Source organism: Camelus dromedarius, chromosome 16 (assembly GCF_036321535.1).
Source record: "Camelus dromedarius isolate mCamDro1 chromosome 16, mCamDro1.pat, whole genome shotgun sequence".
In the NCBI taxonomy this organism is placed as follows: domain Eukaryota; kingdom Metazoa; phylum Chordata; class Mammalia; order Artiodactyla; family Camelidae; genus Camelus; species Camelus dromedarius.
The window spans coordinates 17,185,144-17,203,219 of record NC_087451.1 but is presented as its reverse complement, the minus strand read 5'-3'; the positions used below and the strand labels follow the sequence as shown (position 1 = coordinate 17,203,219).

General features: G+C 47.4%; 2 protein-coding genes across 7 annotated transcripts in view; both read left to right on the top strand.

Annotated features, from left to right (window-relative positions):
- The window catches only part of XAF1 (XIAP associated factor 1), a 12,885-nt gene extending 2,577 nt beyond the window's left edge, over window positions 1-10,308 (top strand). For 2 of the 4 annotated variants that reach the window (XM_064495099.1, XM_031469533.2), the window contains 5 exons: window positions 154-349; window positions 1,496-1,581; window positions 7,619-7,966; window positions 9,748-9,820; window positions 10,143-10,308. In XM_064495099.1, the coding sequence (XP_064351169.1) occupies window positions 154-349; window positions 1,496-1,581; window positions 7,619-7,966; window positions 9,748-9,804 (687 nt within the window). In that variant the 3' untranslated portion in view covers window positions 9,805-9,820; window positions 10,143-10,308. Of the gene's footprint in view, window positions 1-153; window positions 350-1,495; window positions 1,582-1,769; window positions 1,980-7,618; window positions 7,967-9,747; window positions 9,821-10,142 lie in introns of those variants that run through there. The other 2 variants (XM_064495102.1, XM_064495100.1) reach the window with 2 other exon arrangements.
- FBXO39 (F-box protein 39) lies at window positions 10,237-18,076 on the top strand. Of its 3 annotated transcripts, none has more exons than XM_031469514.2 (4): window positions 10,237-10,336; window positions 14,272-15,377; window positions 16,271-16,447; window positions 16,797-18,076. In XM_031469514.2, the coding sequence occupies exons 2-4, from the start codon at window positions 14,352-14,354 to the stop codon at window positions 16,923-16,925; spliced, it is 1,332 nt and encodes a 443-aa protein (XP_031325374.2). In that variant the 5' UTR covers window positions 10,237-10,336; window positions 14,272-14,351; the 3' UTR covers window positions 16,926-18,076. The 3 variants fall into 3 exon arrangements, with proteins under 3 accessions (XP_031325374.2, XP_064351162.1, XP_064351163.1); XM_064495092.1 differs by lacking the exon at window positions 10,237-10,336 and adding an exon at window positions 10,460-11,260; XM_064495093.1 differs by lacking the exon at window positions 10,237-10,336 and having other exon boundaries at window positions 11,269-15,377.

The following is an 18,076-nucleotide window of genomic DNA, read 5'->3' as shown; positions in this document are numbered from 1 at the left end:
GTGGTCCATGAGCCCGAGAGTTCCCCCCTCTGGCCCTCCCCGTCTGCTTTATCTTACCGGCTTTAATCCCCCGGGGAAATAAGCTCATCTCCCCAACCCGACTGCAGTCACTGCAGGCCAGTGACCGTGCCCGTCCTGCCTGCCTCTCCACAGGCCACGGAGTGCCAGGAACGCCCGGTCGAGTGCAAGTTCTGTGAGCTGGCCGTGCGCCTCAGCAAGGTGGAGCTGCATGAGCACCACTGTGGCCGGCGGACGAAGCTCTGCCCCGGCTGCGGCCAGCTCTTCATGCTCCATGTGCTGGCCAAGCACAGAGATGTGTGTCGGGGCGAGCAGGCCCGGCTCCAGGAAGGTGAGCAGCACAGGCAGGGGAGGGGAGTGGAGCCTCTCTTGGACGGGGTGGCCAGGGATGTAAGCTCTCAGCAGGACAGACGACACGTGTGTGATGACAGACCAGGTACCAGAGCGGCCTTCTTGTGTGTCTGCTGTGGTCTTTACACAATTGGTCCAAGGAGACCAAGAGGCCAGGGGGGTCCTGGGAGCTACACAGATGAGTGCAGAGGCCACGGGGGTCTGCAAAACGGGAGGCCTCCTTTGAACTCCTCCAGCGCGATTCCAGCCTGGCAGAGATCCACCTGCATCCTTTTACAGATAGGATGAAACAAGGGCTTGCCAGAGGCAGCAGCCAGGCAGGACAGCCACATTCCCTGACACCAAATCAGGAGATTTTCCACCATCAGCAGTGGACGGAAGGGAGCTTGCTGTAGCTCCTGACTCTCAAGCCTACGTATTGGCTGCCTAGTACCATTTTGTGTTCTCTTGACCCGGTTACCTCCTCATGAGGTGTGTTCACGGAGGACACAAGCCAGCAATGTGACCGTTCTTCTGTTCACTGTTTGCTTCAGTAACACAGTAACATGTGGGAAGAGCCTAAAATCCCTTGGACGTCAGTCTGTCCCGGTAAACAATTTTATCAAAACCAGCACATGAAAAACTAGAGTGCTTCAGATTCGCGTACATTCCCGGCACGGCTGGGCTTCAGCACAAGCAACATGACGTCAGCGCAACTTTGTCAACACAACACAGCTTCAACAAGACAACACGATACAGCTTCAACACCATCAACAAAGATGCATGTGGTGACTCCTCCCTTGATCACAGGGCTCAGAAATTAGTGAAATGAGAGAGCAGTCAGATTGGCCGGGACGGGCATCTGTGGTAACGGCATCCTCTGTCTCCTTAGAAACCAGAACCACGCCAGGAAAATGTCTCTTCATCAGGGCTGTGTGCTGCCCTGAGTGCATTTTTGCGGCTTAAAGGAAATGATGTGGGCGATTCCACCAAGGGTTGCCTGTATGGCCAAGGACACTGGCAGTGCAGGACGCTCATGGCAGGCCCGGGGCAGTCCATCCTCAGGACCGCAGGCCGTGCTGTGAGACCGTGGGGCTAGCCGTTGTCCAGGGCAGTCATTTGTGGTGTCGTTTCTGTGCTTATTCAGGGGAGAGAATTCCAGCTCCTGAAAGCAACATCTGCTGTGATTATTGCAACCAAATGATCCCAGGAAATAAGTATTTCGACCACCTGGTGAGTAGAAATTAGTCATATTCTAATGGTGCCAATAGCCAGTCCATGTTCCAAAAAGTGTGACACGAAAGGTAGATTCTGGATCCAATTTGACACAGCGTGGATATTAGAGGTTCCCATATTCAGTCTCGCTTTGTTCAGAAAGAGGTGTTGTAATTGCTTTAGGCTAACTTAGCACGCATAATTAGTCTCCAACAGCACCAGCCCTTCAAGGAGCCTCCCTGACCAGTCCAGCTTTCCCTGACCGCCTCTGATCATCTTCAACCTTCAGGGCCTGAACATTGCAATTTGGTCATCAATGGGACCTACCTTATCATTTTATGCCCCTCGTGGGAGTCTTTTCTGTTAGAATGTGAGCTCCTGCAAAAGTGAGTGATTTTCTCTTTCTTCCTACACTGAAGCTGGTATCAGGGCTGGGTACCAAAAGGGCACTCTGTAAAGGTGTAATGATATGATTAACTGACCGAATTTGCCTGGGAACATTCACAGACTCTTCTCTCCATCACTCTGAGCACCTTTTAGTGCATTAGCTGTCCTAAGTTGCTCCCCTCTTTTGCTGGATGGAGGATTTTTCTCCCTGGGGAAGCTTACCAAGGCTTCTCTCCAAAGAACCCATCTCCTTCTCCTTGGATGGAGAGCTGTTTATCCTTTCTTCCCCTTCAGTTCAGAGAACTATGAATATCAGAACTAAATGATGACCTAGGGATGATCTAGACCTTCTTGTTTATTTTGGGGAAACACATATAAAACATACCACGAATAACGTCTCGAACATTCACTGTGTTGTGCAGCCACCACCACTGTCTAGTTCAGGAAATTCTCATCCCCCCAAAAAGAAACCCCGGACTCAGAAAGCAGTCACTCCCTACTCCTCCCTCTCTGCAGCCCCCGGCAGCCACTAATGCTTGCTTTCTATATGGATTTACCGATTCTGGACATTTCCTGTGAATGGAATCATATAATCTGTGATCTTATGTGATTAGCTTCCTTCTCTGAGTATCGTGTTTTCAAGGTGAATCCATGTTTAGCCTGTGTCAGTGCTTCATTCCCCTTACGGCTTTTTAATGGTCATACTACACTTTGCTTATCATCTGTTGATAGACATTTGGGTCGTTCCCACCTCTCAGCTCCTTGCTTTTTGAAGTGCGGTCTGTGGACCAGCAACATCACTGGAAGCTTGTTAGAAATGCAGAATCTTAGCATTGTCTCTAGAAATGGTAAATCAGAATATGTAGTTTCACAAGGTCCCTTGCGTTTCAACTTTGAGAAGCACTGCCCCAGCCAAGTGATTCTCAGCCTTAGCTGCACATTGAAAGCACTTGTATATTTGTTTTTCTTAATACTGATGCTTATTCTAGTACATAAGTGGTCCATGACTTTCATTTGAATCAGAAGATTCTTGATGAGCATCAAAACAAGAGGCAAGCTGACTGTTTCCCTCAAAATGTCCAGATTGGCAACCAAGGATATCTGCGCTCTTACTTGAGGACACTACTAAACATGGAACTAGGTTTGTGGTCAGAAACTCTGGATTTCAGTTCTGCTCTGCCACTTACTGGCTGTGTAGCTTCTTTGAGCCTCTTTCTTCTTTGAGGAAAGTGGGAATAATGATTTGTCTGCTTCTTCGTGAGAAGAGAACATCCATGACCACTGACCACCAGAGGTACCCCGGGCCAGCATCCACACGCGCACACACTGCTTCCCACCTGTCAATCATAGAGGAGATTTCTGTGTTCCCGTCTAGAGGTGATGTTGCTCCTCTGCTCCAGCATTGCTCCCCACTCTCTCTCCTACAACAGGGCAAGGTGGAATGAGCTACACATGTAGGCAACAACTGAGTCTCAAACTGTCCACTTCGGTATGTTCTAACATTTGTTATGATAAGCTTTTAAAGGGGTAATATGAACAAATACTTCTATTGGTGGTGCCATCTTTGGCCCTGCATGGAAAGCATTCCATCTCTCTGTCTCTCTCTCTTAAATTTGCAAGTCGGGACTGAAATCTTTCACATAATGTGGTTTTATGGTTCTCGGTCTTTCACTTTATATTAACATGACCTCAAGACAGAGAAATAAAAAGTACTTCTCTGAACCTCATTTCCTGCCAGCTGCCATCTTCTTTCTTTGTTCCTCTCTGTAGCAAAATGTCTAGACAAGTTGTCTAAAGTCTTTGAATCCCTTTCTTCTCCCATTCTTAAACCCACTCCAATCTGTCTTCATGCCGCCACCCCAAAAACTGCTCTTGTCAAAGTCATCAGTGACTTTCATGTTGCTAAAACCAGTGGTCAGTCCTCGGTCTATGAGGAGCAGTTAACACCGCTGCTCATCACTCCCTCGACTGTTCATGATTCAGCTCGCCCCTTCCTTGGCTTCCAGAATACCATGCTCTCCTGGCCTCCAGTTACCTCACTGGTCTCCCCTCCTCTTGCTCCCCAACCTCTTAATTTGGGGTTGGGGGGGTAGAGTCCACTCTCTGTATTCTTCTTTACCTATACTCAATGACAATGCCTCAATAATTTCATCAAATCTTACGATTTTTAAAAATGTCTTATATAGGCAGACACTCCCAAATTTATACCTCATTCCAAAATTTTCTCCCAAGCTCCAGACTCATACTCATATATCACTGCCTACTCAGCTTCTTCACTTGAGTGTTTCACAGACAACCTATTTTAAATTGTCTCCCATCCTACATTCACCATCCCCCTTACCTTTCTCTATTCTTTCCCAAACATTTATCAACTTCTAACATATTATCTGATTCACTTATTTATCACAGCCCTTGTTAATTGTCTCCTACCACCCCAGTTAAAATACAAGCTTCATGCTAACTACTTCCCAAACACAAATACTCTATTTTCTAATTCTTTTGGCTATTTCTTCTGGTATTTAGTCCCATATTTCTAAAACATCTTCTTATACTGATTTTTTTTTTCAATTTTAGGTATTATCTATTAATTCACAAGGATTTAGGGATATAGATTTCATGTTCTTACACCACCTATATACTATACACACCTCTAAGTTTCTTTCCTCCATCCTCTCCATATAGTGATATCACCCATTCTGATTAAATCAATGTTAAATTCTGGTTAAATTCAATGTTACATTATTATGACCATGTAAATATTACAAATGGCTATGCCACACAAACTATGATTACATTTACTTTCTTCTACAACTTTTTGTTTTCTCTGGAGTTAATAATTGCTTCAGTTTTTCATTTGCTTCATTTGCTAGGTACCCATCCCTTAATCATCCCTAAAACTTTCCACCAGGGCTGAAAATTTCCCCCTCAGTACAATCAAACACATCAGGTATTCTAGCCTGTTCACTTTGGGGCATGTTGCTCCCAGGCCTGATGAGTAGTTGGGAACTTCTTCCCCTCTCTCCAGTGCTGAAGTTCTGTTCCCCAAATTTTAGATTCACGTCTTTGTCTTTCTTGGTTTACTTCTTCTTTGGTAGAGCATATCCTTGAATAGTTTCTTGAGAAAGAAAGCACAGAAGACTAATTTTTTAGACTTTGTAGGTCTGAAAATGATAGCATCAATGGCTACAGAACCTATCTACCATCTTAAAATTTTAAATGGCATTACAAAAAATTCTCAGACAAATACAAAAGAATGGAGCTAACATAATTAACCCCTACGTATTCATCACCAGTTACATCAACAATCAAGTTTTCCACATTTGTCTCAGCTATCCTTTTTTTTTTTCTTTTCTTTTTTGTTCTTTTTTGAAAGTATGTTAAAGTAGATCCAAGATGTCTGGTCACTTGACTCATCATTCTTTAATATACATCTTTAAAATAGTCATTTTCTGCTAAGCACACACTCTACCACTGAGCTATACCCTCCTCCTTTTTTTTTTTCCTGCATTCTTGAATGGTAGTTTAACTGGATATCAAATTCTAGGTTTTAACGGTTATTTTCTCTTAGCACTTTGAAGATTATCCCACCATCTTCCCACCTCCGTGATTGCTATCGACAAGTCAGCTTTCCGTGTAACTGCCATTCCTTTGCACATAACCTTTTTCTTTGGTTGATTTCAAGATCCTCTTTGCCTTTGATCTTCTGTGGTTTCACTACAGTGTATCTAAGGGAGGATTTATGCTCAAATGTGCTTGTTTTTCTCTCTTCTTCAGCATTTCTCCAGATTGAATCTAAAGATTTAGCTCTGTCTTAATCAGTTCTGGAAAAGTCTCAGCTGTAACCTCTTTGACTCCCCAGTGTCCCCTAACTGCTCCATGTGCTCCCCAGCTCTTTCTGTAGAACATATTGGGTGTATATTGGATCTTGTTCTAGCTTCATGTCTCTTAATCTTTCACATTTTATATTTCTCTCTCCTCTATTCTGAATAATTTCCTCAAATCTATTTTCCAAGTTCATTCTTTCTTGGCCAAATCTTTTCTGCTGTTTTTAAGCCCATCCATTGAGTTTTAGTATCTGTATTTTTCCTTTCTAGAAGTTCTTTTTATCTCTCTTTCAGATTCACCTACTCTTTTTACATAGGATCATGTTCTTTTCTCTTGCTTTAATCATTTTAATTAATTTTACAGTTTCTCTCCTAGAGTTCTATTATCTGAACTTCCTGGAGACTAATCCTGCCATTGATTGTGTCTATGACTCTTACTCAAGGTATACTGCTTCCTTGTGTATAAATCTGAAACGTGAGTTTCTAGATGGTGAGATGTGGGTTTTGTCCAGCAGAAGTCCCCCTGAGACAGAATGAATTACTCGAGACTCTGTGGAAAGTCAACAGAGCGAGAGGGAGTCAGGGACCAACTCTTCGAGCCTCTCAAATGTTCCCACAGTTATTGTGTACAATCAAAGGAAAAATCACCAACAGTTGTGTCATGCGATGTAGGAGCTTAAGGAAAGACAGGATCGGGTAGAGATTATAGAATCCACAATGAGTACAAAGGCTTAATTTATCTTCAGGACAGACATGGGGAGAGGGGAACAAGGTACATTCTTCAGACATAAGATGTTGATTACAAAACAGACCACCAGACCAGCCAGTTCCTTGTCTTGGGGATTATAGACTATCTAAAAAGCAGGAAGCATGCCCAGCATTTATAGTTGAGGGTTTAGGTAGTCGCTTTGCAATGAGAAGAGTAAACCCTGAACTATGGACCTATGCTTATGATAAACAAACTGTGTTCTCTGTTCATAGAAAAGGATACACAATGGCTTTGCCATTGGAAGCAGCCCTAGGCTAAAACCTCAACTATGCAAGCAAGGCATTGTCTCTGCTTTTTACTGCAAAGAGACAGGAGTGCAGATGCACAGGCACCTGCTAGCAAAGCAGTTACTAAGCACATTTGTTCTTCTTAAAGGTCACAAGCGGCTGGCGTCTGTTACAATTTATTAACCCAATCATGGGCTCCCACAGTGAGACTTTGTGAGAATACTTTATGACATAGTTTGGAATTATGTACCCTCCAGAGGGATTTTAAGATTATTTCTGCCATACATCCCATTTTTATATTAATTCTTCTGCTTGGGTATTCTCAGACCATGAGGCTTATGTAAATCTGAACCCCAAATACAAGAATGGCATGAGCCTCTGATTTTGAGTTTTTAGGATTGTCAGTTTTGCCTCCCCACACTCAATTTCTAGTGCAAGGTAGACAAACTTCCTTGCCACTTTCCTTTCTCTAATTACCCGATTCTTTTCTCTTAGCCACCTTAGTTTAGCCTTCAAGGTTCCCAGCTTTGTGCAGGGACAGGGGAGTCTGTCTTCCAATTTCACACCTTGTGTGGCTGGGACTTTTCTCTCATCTAAGCTCTTAGTTACAAGACTGATCCCACACATCTCCTCCCAAAGGGTCAACTCATGTGCTTAACAGGCCAGGTCTTCATTCCTGGAACGTGGAGCTTGCCTGCTTTCTTGCCAAGTCAGCTCAATGAATGTTTGTCGTATTTTATGCAGCATTCCTACATGTTCACAGTGGGAAATTTTCAGGTTATCTCGCCTATTGTATTATCCAACCATTCAAGCCAAAGTCATTTTTTAATTTGATATTTGACTCACAGTTGCAGGATAGGTGTCGTCCAGTCTCAGAGTCTGTGAAATATTCTCCAGTTGGAAAACCAGAATTTCCTCCTTCATTCCTTCCAAGTCAGGCTGCTCAAGATCAAACTTCCACAGCAGAAAAAGGTGTCCGTCCAAAGACAAAAAAAATATGCAGATTTCCCCTTCTTTCTGAAAAGTCAACGAGGCAAGCACCAAGAGGCACAAACAAAACCACGGATCTGCCTTTGAAGTCTGATCACAAGCTCAGGGTCTCTGCTCCTGTAGAAGATGAGACAGCCTATGACATTCTGAGGAGATGTTCTCAGTGTGGCATCCTACTTCCTCTGCCAACCCTAAGTCAGCATCAGGTACCCAGCCTTTGTCCTCTCCTTACCTGGCTGTGAACCATCTGGACAGTGTTTAAAGAAATCCAAGACCAGGATGTTTGCAGACATCCCTGTCTCCCCTTTCTCTGTGTGCCCAAATCCACTCTCATGACGCCTATCACCTGGTTAATATATTTGCATGATCTCCCACCTTTGAAGGCAGAGCCAGATTTTCAGTTCTGTGTCTCCAGTTCCCAGTCCAGGGACTGACCACACACAGCCAATGCTCCAAAACTGTAGAGTAAATGAATGAACAGAGAGCCTCCAGTCTGGCTCTCTCGTGGTGTAGATAAGCAACTGAGGCCCAGAGATCAGAGCCTTGGTCAAGATCCTAAGTCAGTTGGTATCTTGCCTCCAGCAGGTCAAGGTTTACTTCAGGATTTACAGCCTCAGTAGCCTGATTTTTACAGCCTAAATGTAAAATAAGTAAGAATAAGAATTAGCATCAGAGGTAGTTAACCATTATGCACCAGTTACACTTCAAAGTTCTTTACAAATGGTTAGTCATTGAAAACAACAGGCAGGTGTTTAATCCTTAGCTTACAGATAAGGAAACTAGACAGAAAGGTCAAGTAGCTTCCCCAGGGTTGTACAATTAGAGAATGGCAGAACGCAGCCTGGAGTATGTGTGTATATAAATGCTCTTAAGCCCCAAACAGGATGCCTCACTTTAAAAAAAAAGGGTTTAATTATTTGATGTTTTTCAAAAAACAGAAGTACAAGATACTAGATTTTGTTGTAACCAATTGACATGATACCCATACGAACAAATATACAGATACAGCAAATTCTTCCCCACTCCCACCCCACCCCCCAGTGCCTTGACCTGAGATACCAATTTCAGCACCTGGTGGGTGTCCTTCCAAAGCTTTACCTCTGCTCACACAAACGTGAACAAGCCTCTATGGGGTTTGAATTGTTTCTTTTCCCCCATATATCATCTTCCTATACTCATTACTCTGCCATTCGCCTTTTTCACTTAACATATGATACACGCTCCTTACAAAAGAAACTAGACCTAAATATTGGGGATTTTTTCCCCCTGCTTCTTTAGGCATCTCTTTATGCACACAAGCACATAATTTTACAAAGTTGGGTGAGTTTCATACTTGCTGGGGATGTCACTAGGGCCACATTCCCTTGCCTCCCACAATCTTCCATAATTCCATACCACCCTCCATCCTTATATAATAGGGTTGCTGGATTTAGCAAATAAAAATTCATTACTTGGGACAAAAATAACAACAAAATAATTTCATGGAATATACTCATATTAAGACAAAATTCTTGTTTCCCTGAAATTAAAATTTAACTGGGCATCCTGTATTTTGTCTGGCAACTCTATTATATAATCACATACATATACATACACACATTTGGAGTCCAATTATGCATAATTCTTTGCATCTTAATGTTATGACATCAATATCCAAGGACATCAATATCCAAGGACATCCCTCCAAGTCAAATGACGTGTTTCCCTCCTTTTTTTTAATGGCCGCATAAGAGTCCATGGTGTGTGTCCTCTAATGTGTTCATCCACTACCCGCCCCAACCCCTGATAATGACAGGCCTCTATTAAACATTGTCCCAAGGCTCCCGTGAACCCCTCCTGGCTCACTGGGCTCCAGGCCTTTTCTATGCTGTCTGTAGCTCAGGGTTCCTGCTCTGGGAACTGGGGATAGCAGTACCCAAAGATACCCCAGGAACTAACTCTTCCCACTTTAAACACATTGAACTTTTTAAAACGTCCGTTTCTTTAGGAGAAATGCTTGTGGTTAGCTTCGTCAAAAGGAAAACAAGTGAGAAGTTCCAGCTAGAACCGGAAAAGAAAAGGTACGACAAACGTAAATGATTCTGTTTTTATACTGGTTTTTCAGCATGCTTTCTATGCTAGTCTTTTTCTTTTCTTTTCTTTTCTTTTCTTCTTATTTCTCATCTTTTGGGGGGGGAGTAATTAGGTTTATTTATTTACGTATGTATTTTTAATGGAGGTACTGGGGATTGAGCCCCGGACCTCACGCATGCACTCTACCACTGAGCTATACCCTCCCCTGTGCTAGTCTTTACTTGGGAAAAAAAGATGGGTTTTATTCACTGGGTTTCTTTCTTGTAGAAGAAAAGGTCTGGATTTTAACTATTTTCTTTCTTTTAACAGAGATCTTGGTTTGCCCAAGAGCCACAGATAAACCAGGAGAAAAAAGTGTTCCAGCTCTTCTGCCTGAGAGTTCTGATCAAGCATCCAGGCCCCACACTGCCTAGATACCGGGGACCCAGCTTTGTCCCTGGAGAATAAAGGGCCTTCCCTGAAAGCCTGTCCAGCACCTTTAGAGTTCTCACTGGTTTTCCAGGGTTGGTGACGGTGGGGTGAGGCAGTACACAAGGAAAGGGGAGTGGGTGGCAGAAAAAAAGAAAGAAGGCAGGAGGAAGAAAAAAGTGAGGCTGGGTGGCAGGTGAAGGCCAGGTAAGGGCGCAAAAGGGTGCCCCTGAAGGCTGTTGGCAGGGACAGCAGCTAGGAGACACCTTGAGATGCAACCGACCTCCCAGCAAACAGCACACCCCTACCTTTCTGCCTGGCCTTTGGGGAGACCAGTTGGGGCACCAGCCCTTACCAGGGAGGGAAGGGCCCAAGACAGTGGGTGGTTAGGTGAGCCCTACCCTCCCAAAACTGGAGAGGTGGAGTGGTTCTCAAGCCTTGTCACATCGCTAAGACAGGTTTGCTTAAGGCTCTCATTGGGAACCCTGTCTAAGGGGGCCAGGGTCGGGGGAGTGGAAGCCGAGGCAGAGCGCTCTGCCGTGCTTTCCCAAAGAGAAGCGTGCTCGCTGGGTCCCCCGGACAGGACAGAACCCCAGGGCTGGGTCCGGACGGGGAAGGTGACGACAGCGCGGGCCTGAGCCCCAAGTCTGGGGCAGAACCTCTTCCTCGCAGGAAGAGGGACAGGCAGCGGATGTGGGGTTGAGCTTCCTGCCTCCCGGCCCCCCAGCCAGGGCGCCTTCGGGAAATTCTGCGCGGGGACTCGTCTTGGCCACCCCCCACCCCCGCGCACCATCGGCTGGGCTGGTCACCCCAGGTTTGGGCCCCGCGGCCTTGGGGATGCGCAGAGCCCCGCAGGTGGCGGCGCGTCACAAAGGCGGGGCCACTCGGCCTTTAGCCTCAACGGGGGCCCCGGGCGCGGACCCCGCGGTGGCGGAGTTAGAGTCGGGGCAGAGGCGGCGCGGGCGGGACAGGCCGGCGCTCGAGGTCCCTGCAGCCGGAGCAGCGGGGCGCAGCGAACGGTAACTGGCGGTGCGGGCTGGGGGTGGGTGGTCTGGACGCCCCGAGAACCCCGCGGGGAGGGGTGGGCTGCCCTCCTCCCCCGCCTCCCCCGGGAGGCTTCCGGGCCACCTCTCCTGTCCCAGCGATCGATCGGACACCCAGGTTTCCTTCCAGGATTGACAGCTGTGTGACGTAATGAACCAAGCCTGGGTTGGAGCGTTCTCAGGCTGGGTTCGAATCCCATCTCCCCACTTACCACGCCATCTCACAGGGACACTTCCCTACCCTTCTAACACCTCTGTTTCCCCACTTGTGAAATGAGTGTGTTCAGACCTCCATACAGGGGTGTTGCAGAAGCACCTTGGCACTAACTCTCTGATGGCAGCAAACATTTGTATAACATTTACTATGTGCCAGGCACTGTTCTGGTGCTTTCCATATATCAGCCCATTTAACTCCCCCAGTACAAGGAGGAAGGTACTATTATTACCCCTATTTACAGATGTGGAGACTAAGACACAAAGAAATTGACTAATTTGCCTTAAGGTCACATACAGCAGTTGACAGAACCAGGATCTAACCTACTACACTCACTGCCTCTGGCACAGGGGAGAGGGGTGTGGGGGGAGGGGGGTCCAGGTAATGGCATATGACTTTTGGACCACTTGCGACACCTTTCCCAGCCCACCAAAGATATTCTCCCAACCCTACCCTATGACTTAAAGTGTCTGATAATTCTGACCCATGACCTTGCTGGGGCAAAGGGCTTCGTTTGATCAGCTTTCAGACTGCTTTAGTTTTTCTTAGGTACCTTGCTCCTTGCTAAGTGCTGTGGAGTCCCCTAGCCTCGGCTAGTTTGTATGTGATTGAAGACACAACCTTATTTCCTCATCAGTTAAATGTTTAAGTACCTCCTCAAAAGAAAAATGAGGCTGCCCCTAGTCTCAAGGAGTGTGTGGGTTTTGTGAGAGAGACAGGCTTAGACACAGACTATACTAAGGGGTGGACACTGAGAAAGGGGAAAGAGAAGGGGGCAGGCTGAGCCCACTGGAGCCCTGTGTCCTGGGTGGGGACAGGCAGGCTGCTGCCAATTCCCATGTGGAAGTCTGTCTGGATGGGAGATGGGAGGGCCAGCTGGAGGCACGAGCCAAACTGTTCAGTAGATGATGACAGGGTAGTGAGGACAAAGGCATGGGAGAAGACCCCAAAAGTAAGTCCCCTACAGGAGCTTGCCTGCAGGAGCTCCCTTGAGGATGCTCACTGCCACTGTGGTGCTGGGGGTGAGCTGGAAGAGGCCTGGGGGTCCATCATGGGGGAAGTGGATAGGAGAAGGGCGGGGATCCCTACAAAGGGGCTTACTCAGATGACAGATCCAGTGGGTGAGACGTACACAGGGCAACATGAATGACGTTTACAAATACTGAATGCACGTTTGGCAAGCCACACACAAAAAGAAGCACATCAAACACATGGAATAGTTGACTATGGTGTGGAACAATGGAGTGGGACAGAGTTAAAAGGAAATAAATAAGTAGAATCAAAGAGAGGTCTTATCCAGACAAGTGTCTGTCCTGAACTGGAAAAAAAAAAAAAAAGAAAGATTAATTTGTCCCCATGCACCCAAGGCCTGAAAAGTGGAGGTAGGGAAAAAATACAAGAGAAACAAGAGAAAGCTCAGGTCTAACCTGGGCCCTGTTACTAATTTGCTGTGTGAACATAGGCAAGCCCCGTCACTTCTCTGGGCCCAGTTTCCACCTGTTTAAAAAAAAAATCAATTCTCAGATCTCTTCCAGCTCTAAGTTTTTATGAGCCATGGTAAATAATCTTGGGCCACTTGGTAGAGAAACCAATACAAGCTTTATGGAGTGCTAGGGCTTGAACCTTAGAGAATGGGGCTTGGGGAGAGGTAAAGAAAGGGAGGAGAGCTCTCAGACAGGGGAAACATTGAAAGCAAAGCCATGAAGATTACAGTGGATGGTTGTGAAAAGTCTGACCCAGGGCTCAATGTGTCAGGTGGGGCCTGAGCCCAGCTCTCCCCTGGGACTTCCTACCCTGGCTGGCGTACCACCTACAATCCAACTGCCAAGTCAGAGACCTTCCAGTCCTCCTAGTTCTATATTCACCAGTTACCAAAGAACTCGCAAGCCCACCCCCACTCCCACTATAATGCTGCTTTAGTCCAAGGCTTTGAGCCTGGACTCTGCTCTGAAACATCCTTCCTCCACTCCCCCTGAGTATCCTTTCTACACCTCAAGACTGACCACATCACTTCTGGATGAGTGATCCTTCCATCTTCCCTGGCCTCAGCTGAGGTTCTCCATCCTTCTGCTGCTGCTATACCTTTCCAATATAAACACAGCCAACAGCAATGGCGCCCAACACAATGATTCTCATCCAGAGACGATGTCAGATTCTAAAGTCTTGAGAAGAGGAGACAGTGGGTATCCATCAAGGACACAGCCTTTATCGTATCATTCAGGGCATTTAGAATGATGCCCTTGAACCAGTACCTCCCACTGTTTCAGCTCCAATTCCATCACTCCCTGCCCGTCACAAGTTAAGTTGCAAACAGTGTGAACACATCAGATACGCTCACAGTTCTGTGGCTTTGCACGTCTTAGCCCCTCTGCCTGGAGTATACCAGTTCCTCCACCACCAACCTGGTCTGCCTTGCAAATCCTACTCACCCTACCAAACCCAGCTCAGATGCCACCTCCTCTGAGCAGCCTTCTTTACTTCCTCCTTACCTAGACAAAACTAATCACCCCTTGTTTTCGCTACCCTGCGCCATGAATATGCCTGAAGCTTTTCACTTCTCCCACAGGGTTGTAATTGAGTCCTGGTCTGTGTACCTGATGGACCCCCAATAGGCTGTGAATTCTTGCAGGTGTTCACTGCTTGGTGGATTAATTATTGCACCCCCTGCACCAGCACAGTACCTACACATGGCGCCAATGGTGCAAGTTTGTTCCATTGGGTTTATTTAATAGGTGTTTGGCAGGTAATGGCTCTTCCTTTTCACTCTCCGCAGAAAACAAGTGATTGCTTTTCTCTCCTCATTTTTGGAAGCCCTGCCTACCACTCAGCTGTAGTGGACATCCTGGTTCCTTGATGGACGAAGAAAGCCAACTGATCCAGCCTCAAGACCAGAGCTGCTGGGCCGCTCTGCCCGATGTGTGCCTGCGTCGTGTTTTCTGGTGGCTGGGAGACAGGGACAGGTCCAGAGCAGCCCTTGTCTGCAGAAAGTGGAACCAGATGATGTATTCAGCTGATCTCTGGCGATACAGAACCATCACGTTCAGTGGGAGACCTTCCAGGGTACACGCGTCTGAATTCGAGTCGGCTCTTTGGTATGTGAAGAAATTTGGTCATTATCTGGAGCACCTGGAGATCAAATTCCTGAATCCTTACAACGCTGTCCTAACCAAGAAGTTCCAGGTCACCATGCGAGGGCTTCTCTCATGTCTGGGCAAGAGTAACAACCGCCTGAAGTCTCTCTCCATCCAGCACCTGGAACTGGACCGCCTGGTCTGGAGGAACAGCATCAGGAGCTCGTTCATCAAAAGCCTGAGCTTCTTCTTGAAGAAGATGGGCAAACACCTGGATTATCTCAACCTGAAGGGGGCCAGGCTCACCGTGGAGCAAGGCTGCCACGTGCTCAACTCCCTGAGCTACTTAAGGAGCAAGAGCATGGTGTCGGAGCTCAACATCGAGGACTACTTCAGTCACCACCTCGCCGTCTACAGCAGCCTCCAGTTCCACAAGACCATGGCCACGTTCCGCAGCCTCGTGTCCCTGACCCTCAACTACAACTGCATCTCCGATGAGCTGCTGGAGAACTTGTGTGAGAACAATGCCGGTACCCTCTGGACCATGAACGTGAAGTGCCACGTCCATGACCCCCACAGCCAGGTCATCTGGGGCATGTCCTGGGCCAAGCTGGCCAGGCACGCCACCAGCCTCAAGGTGAACTTCTTCTTTGAGCGAGTCATGAAGCACGAGCGCTTGGCCCGGATCCTCCTGCAGGAGATCCCGGTCAGGAGCATCAGCCTGAGGAGCTGCTACTTCAGCGACCCAGACTGGTCCATGAGGCCCACTCTGACGGACCTCCTGCCCACCTTCCGGCACACCCTGCAGGTAGGTATGCCCTGAGGGCCGGGGGGCTTGTGAGGAGTGACGGCTGTCTGCTCTTGGCTGGGCTCACACACACTCACTCAATCTCAAGTTGAAGTCCTGGAACATGTCACCAGACTAAGCCTCCCCTGGTCCCCCAAGACTACAGCAGAGGACAAAAGCTACTGCTCACTTCCTGTACGTGGAACCAATTCCTAATTGGCTGACAGCCAAGGAAGGCCCTCTATCCCCCAGCTCAGTGCGGCGAGGCTGAGCAACGAGGCGCCCCTACAGGTGAGCAGCAGGCCAGCAGCCCCTCCCACCCTTCCACCTGGTCACAGCAGCGCACAGGAAACAGTGTGACTCTGAACCAGACAAAAAGCCAAATCCGACCCAAAGCACTGAAGAGCTCAGAGGGGCGGGCTGTTCTCTAACCTGGCGGCTCACCATCTATAAAATCACGATCATTCTGTCCCTCCTAAGGACCTCACAGAAGGCTTATGATTAATGTTCACAGGCATAAATACCCCTACTTACAGAGAGGGATTACAGAATGCTAAGGGCTCATTAACACTCAGACAGCCCTGAAGTGCACAGGCAGACGCCACTGCTACCCTTCCTCAGAAGAAATGGAGGTCTGGGCACCCCCCCACTCCCAGTCACCCGGCTGGTCTACCGCCAGGCTGGGACCAGCACCTTGGTCTCCAGACTCCAGATACATTGCCCCCAAACTCCAAGTTTTGCAAATGTGGTTAAGATCCTTTCATTCCCAAATCCCTTCCTCTGACGACAGCATGTCCAGTGTTCCTTTTCCACATGGCTATCTGGCCAAAGGTGGGTCATGAGGTGTTATGGAACAATCCAGCCAGTCCCAGCATCTCTGCCCACATCTGTCTTCCCCTCTGGCACTTTTCCAGAAGCTAACTTTTGAGTTCAACAACAACCATGAGTCTCTGGACGAGGAGCTGCACCTCCTCATCTTATCCTGCAGGAAGTTGTTTTATTTCAAAATCTGGGCTTTCCTCGATGTTAAGTTTGTGGAACGGATCCTGAAGAGTCAGGAAGAAGGGCAGTGTGCTCTGCGCACACTCAAGGTAAGAGCCACCCCCAGGGGGGTTCCACGGGGTTGGGGCAGGGGCATCCGGCCCCAGGGTGGGAGGCGTCCAGCCACAGTGCTCCTGCTCTGGGACAAAGGTCGGGGATGAGGCAGGGTGTCAGAGGAGTGGGGGGACGGACATCTCATGAGACTGTCTGTTGGAAATGAACAATTTCATGGAAAGGAATCTGGAGATTTCATCCTTACTAGTTGGGTTTAGGTTTTTCCTGATTCTGCCAACAACTGTACGTGTCCGTCACCGGACTGTCTTTGGGGCCTGGATGATGTAGTCACTGTGTGTGTGTGTGCGCGCACGTGCATGCGGGGGTGTTTCTCTCTCTGCACAGGTGAGAATTTACACAAACAGATGTGAGACGAATGAAGAGGACAGGACAATGCGGGAAATTTACAGGAAGTACAGAAAGCTGATCGATTCAGAGCTTAACTATTTTGTCATCGCCTACCCCATGATGTAAGGAGCGCTCTCCACAGGAAGAAAGCTAGGAGCACTTTGAACTTGACAATCTGGTCCACGTAGAACGACACTTGGGGCATCCCCTAGCCCCACCCACTTTTCTCGTCTCTCTCCTTGTTGCCAGTTTCACACCAACATGACACCCCAGCAACGTCTGGGACTGCTGGTCACGTGAAGACCCCAGGTGACTTTAAAGTGCTATCTTTACCAACCATCCGGGGTGATTTCTCTTTTTCTCATTTGCTCTTGCTTTTTGACCCTCGCTCAGCCACGGAGCTGAAAGCCCAAAGCTGCTCGGAGCAGGGTCTTTCTAGAGGACCCTGACTCCTGCTAACCTCGCTCCTGAAAAGGAGTTAACTAACTAGCCGGGGAGCAAGCAGAGCCGCGTTTTCCACTGACTGACACTGTCAGTTCAGAAATGCTCCCTATCCTGGCTGACCTTCGTGTCAGAGCCTCGTGACACAGACCTTGGCCAGGCCTGATCTCAGATGAATGAACCTGCCAGCAAGCCCTCATGTGAAGCAGGGAAATCCTGCTCGGAGCCGGACTCCCTCCCAGGGAAGGAGATCAGCCCAGAATTCATCTGTGCTGTGGACTCAGCAATCCCGCACCTGCTTTTCTGGCGTCTCTTCTATTTATTCCCCATCCAGGCAGCGTGGTGCCCAGCCCGGGGCGAACGCCCAGTCCTCACGTGGGGCTGAACAAATGGCCGGTGCATTCATATTCACCAAGAATTTGTAACGTCATGGGGAGATGTTCCTAATGCCATGCGAAGTGAAAAAAGCAGGACACAAAACTGTATTTAGTGTGACGTCAATCGTGTAAAACACATATAAAGTGTTTTTTCTTTTAAGCATAGAAGAGATACACCAAAAATGTTAAGTTATCTCTGAGTGGTGGGATTATGGGTGATTTTTATTTTCCTTCTTATGCTTTCTCCTATTTTTCAAATTTTCTACAATGACCATGTCATTTTTATAGTCATGGGGAAATCTAGTGTGTTTTAAATAAGGAGTAATGGTAAGGCCCACGCCAGAGAGATGTATTGCTTCTGGTCTTTCGAGTTTTGTGCACATAGCTGTATATAGGGTTTTTTTTTCTTCAATAGGTACGAATTAATAAAGTCTCAGAATACTTTTGACAAGCATCTCA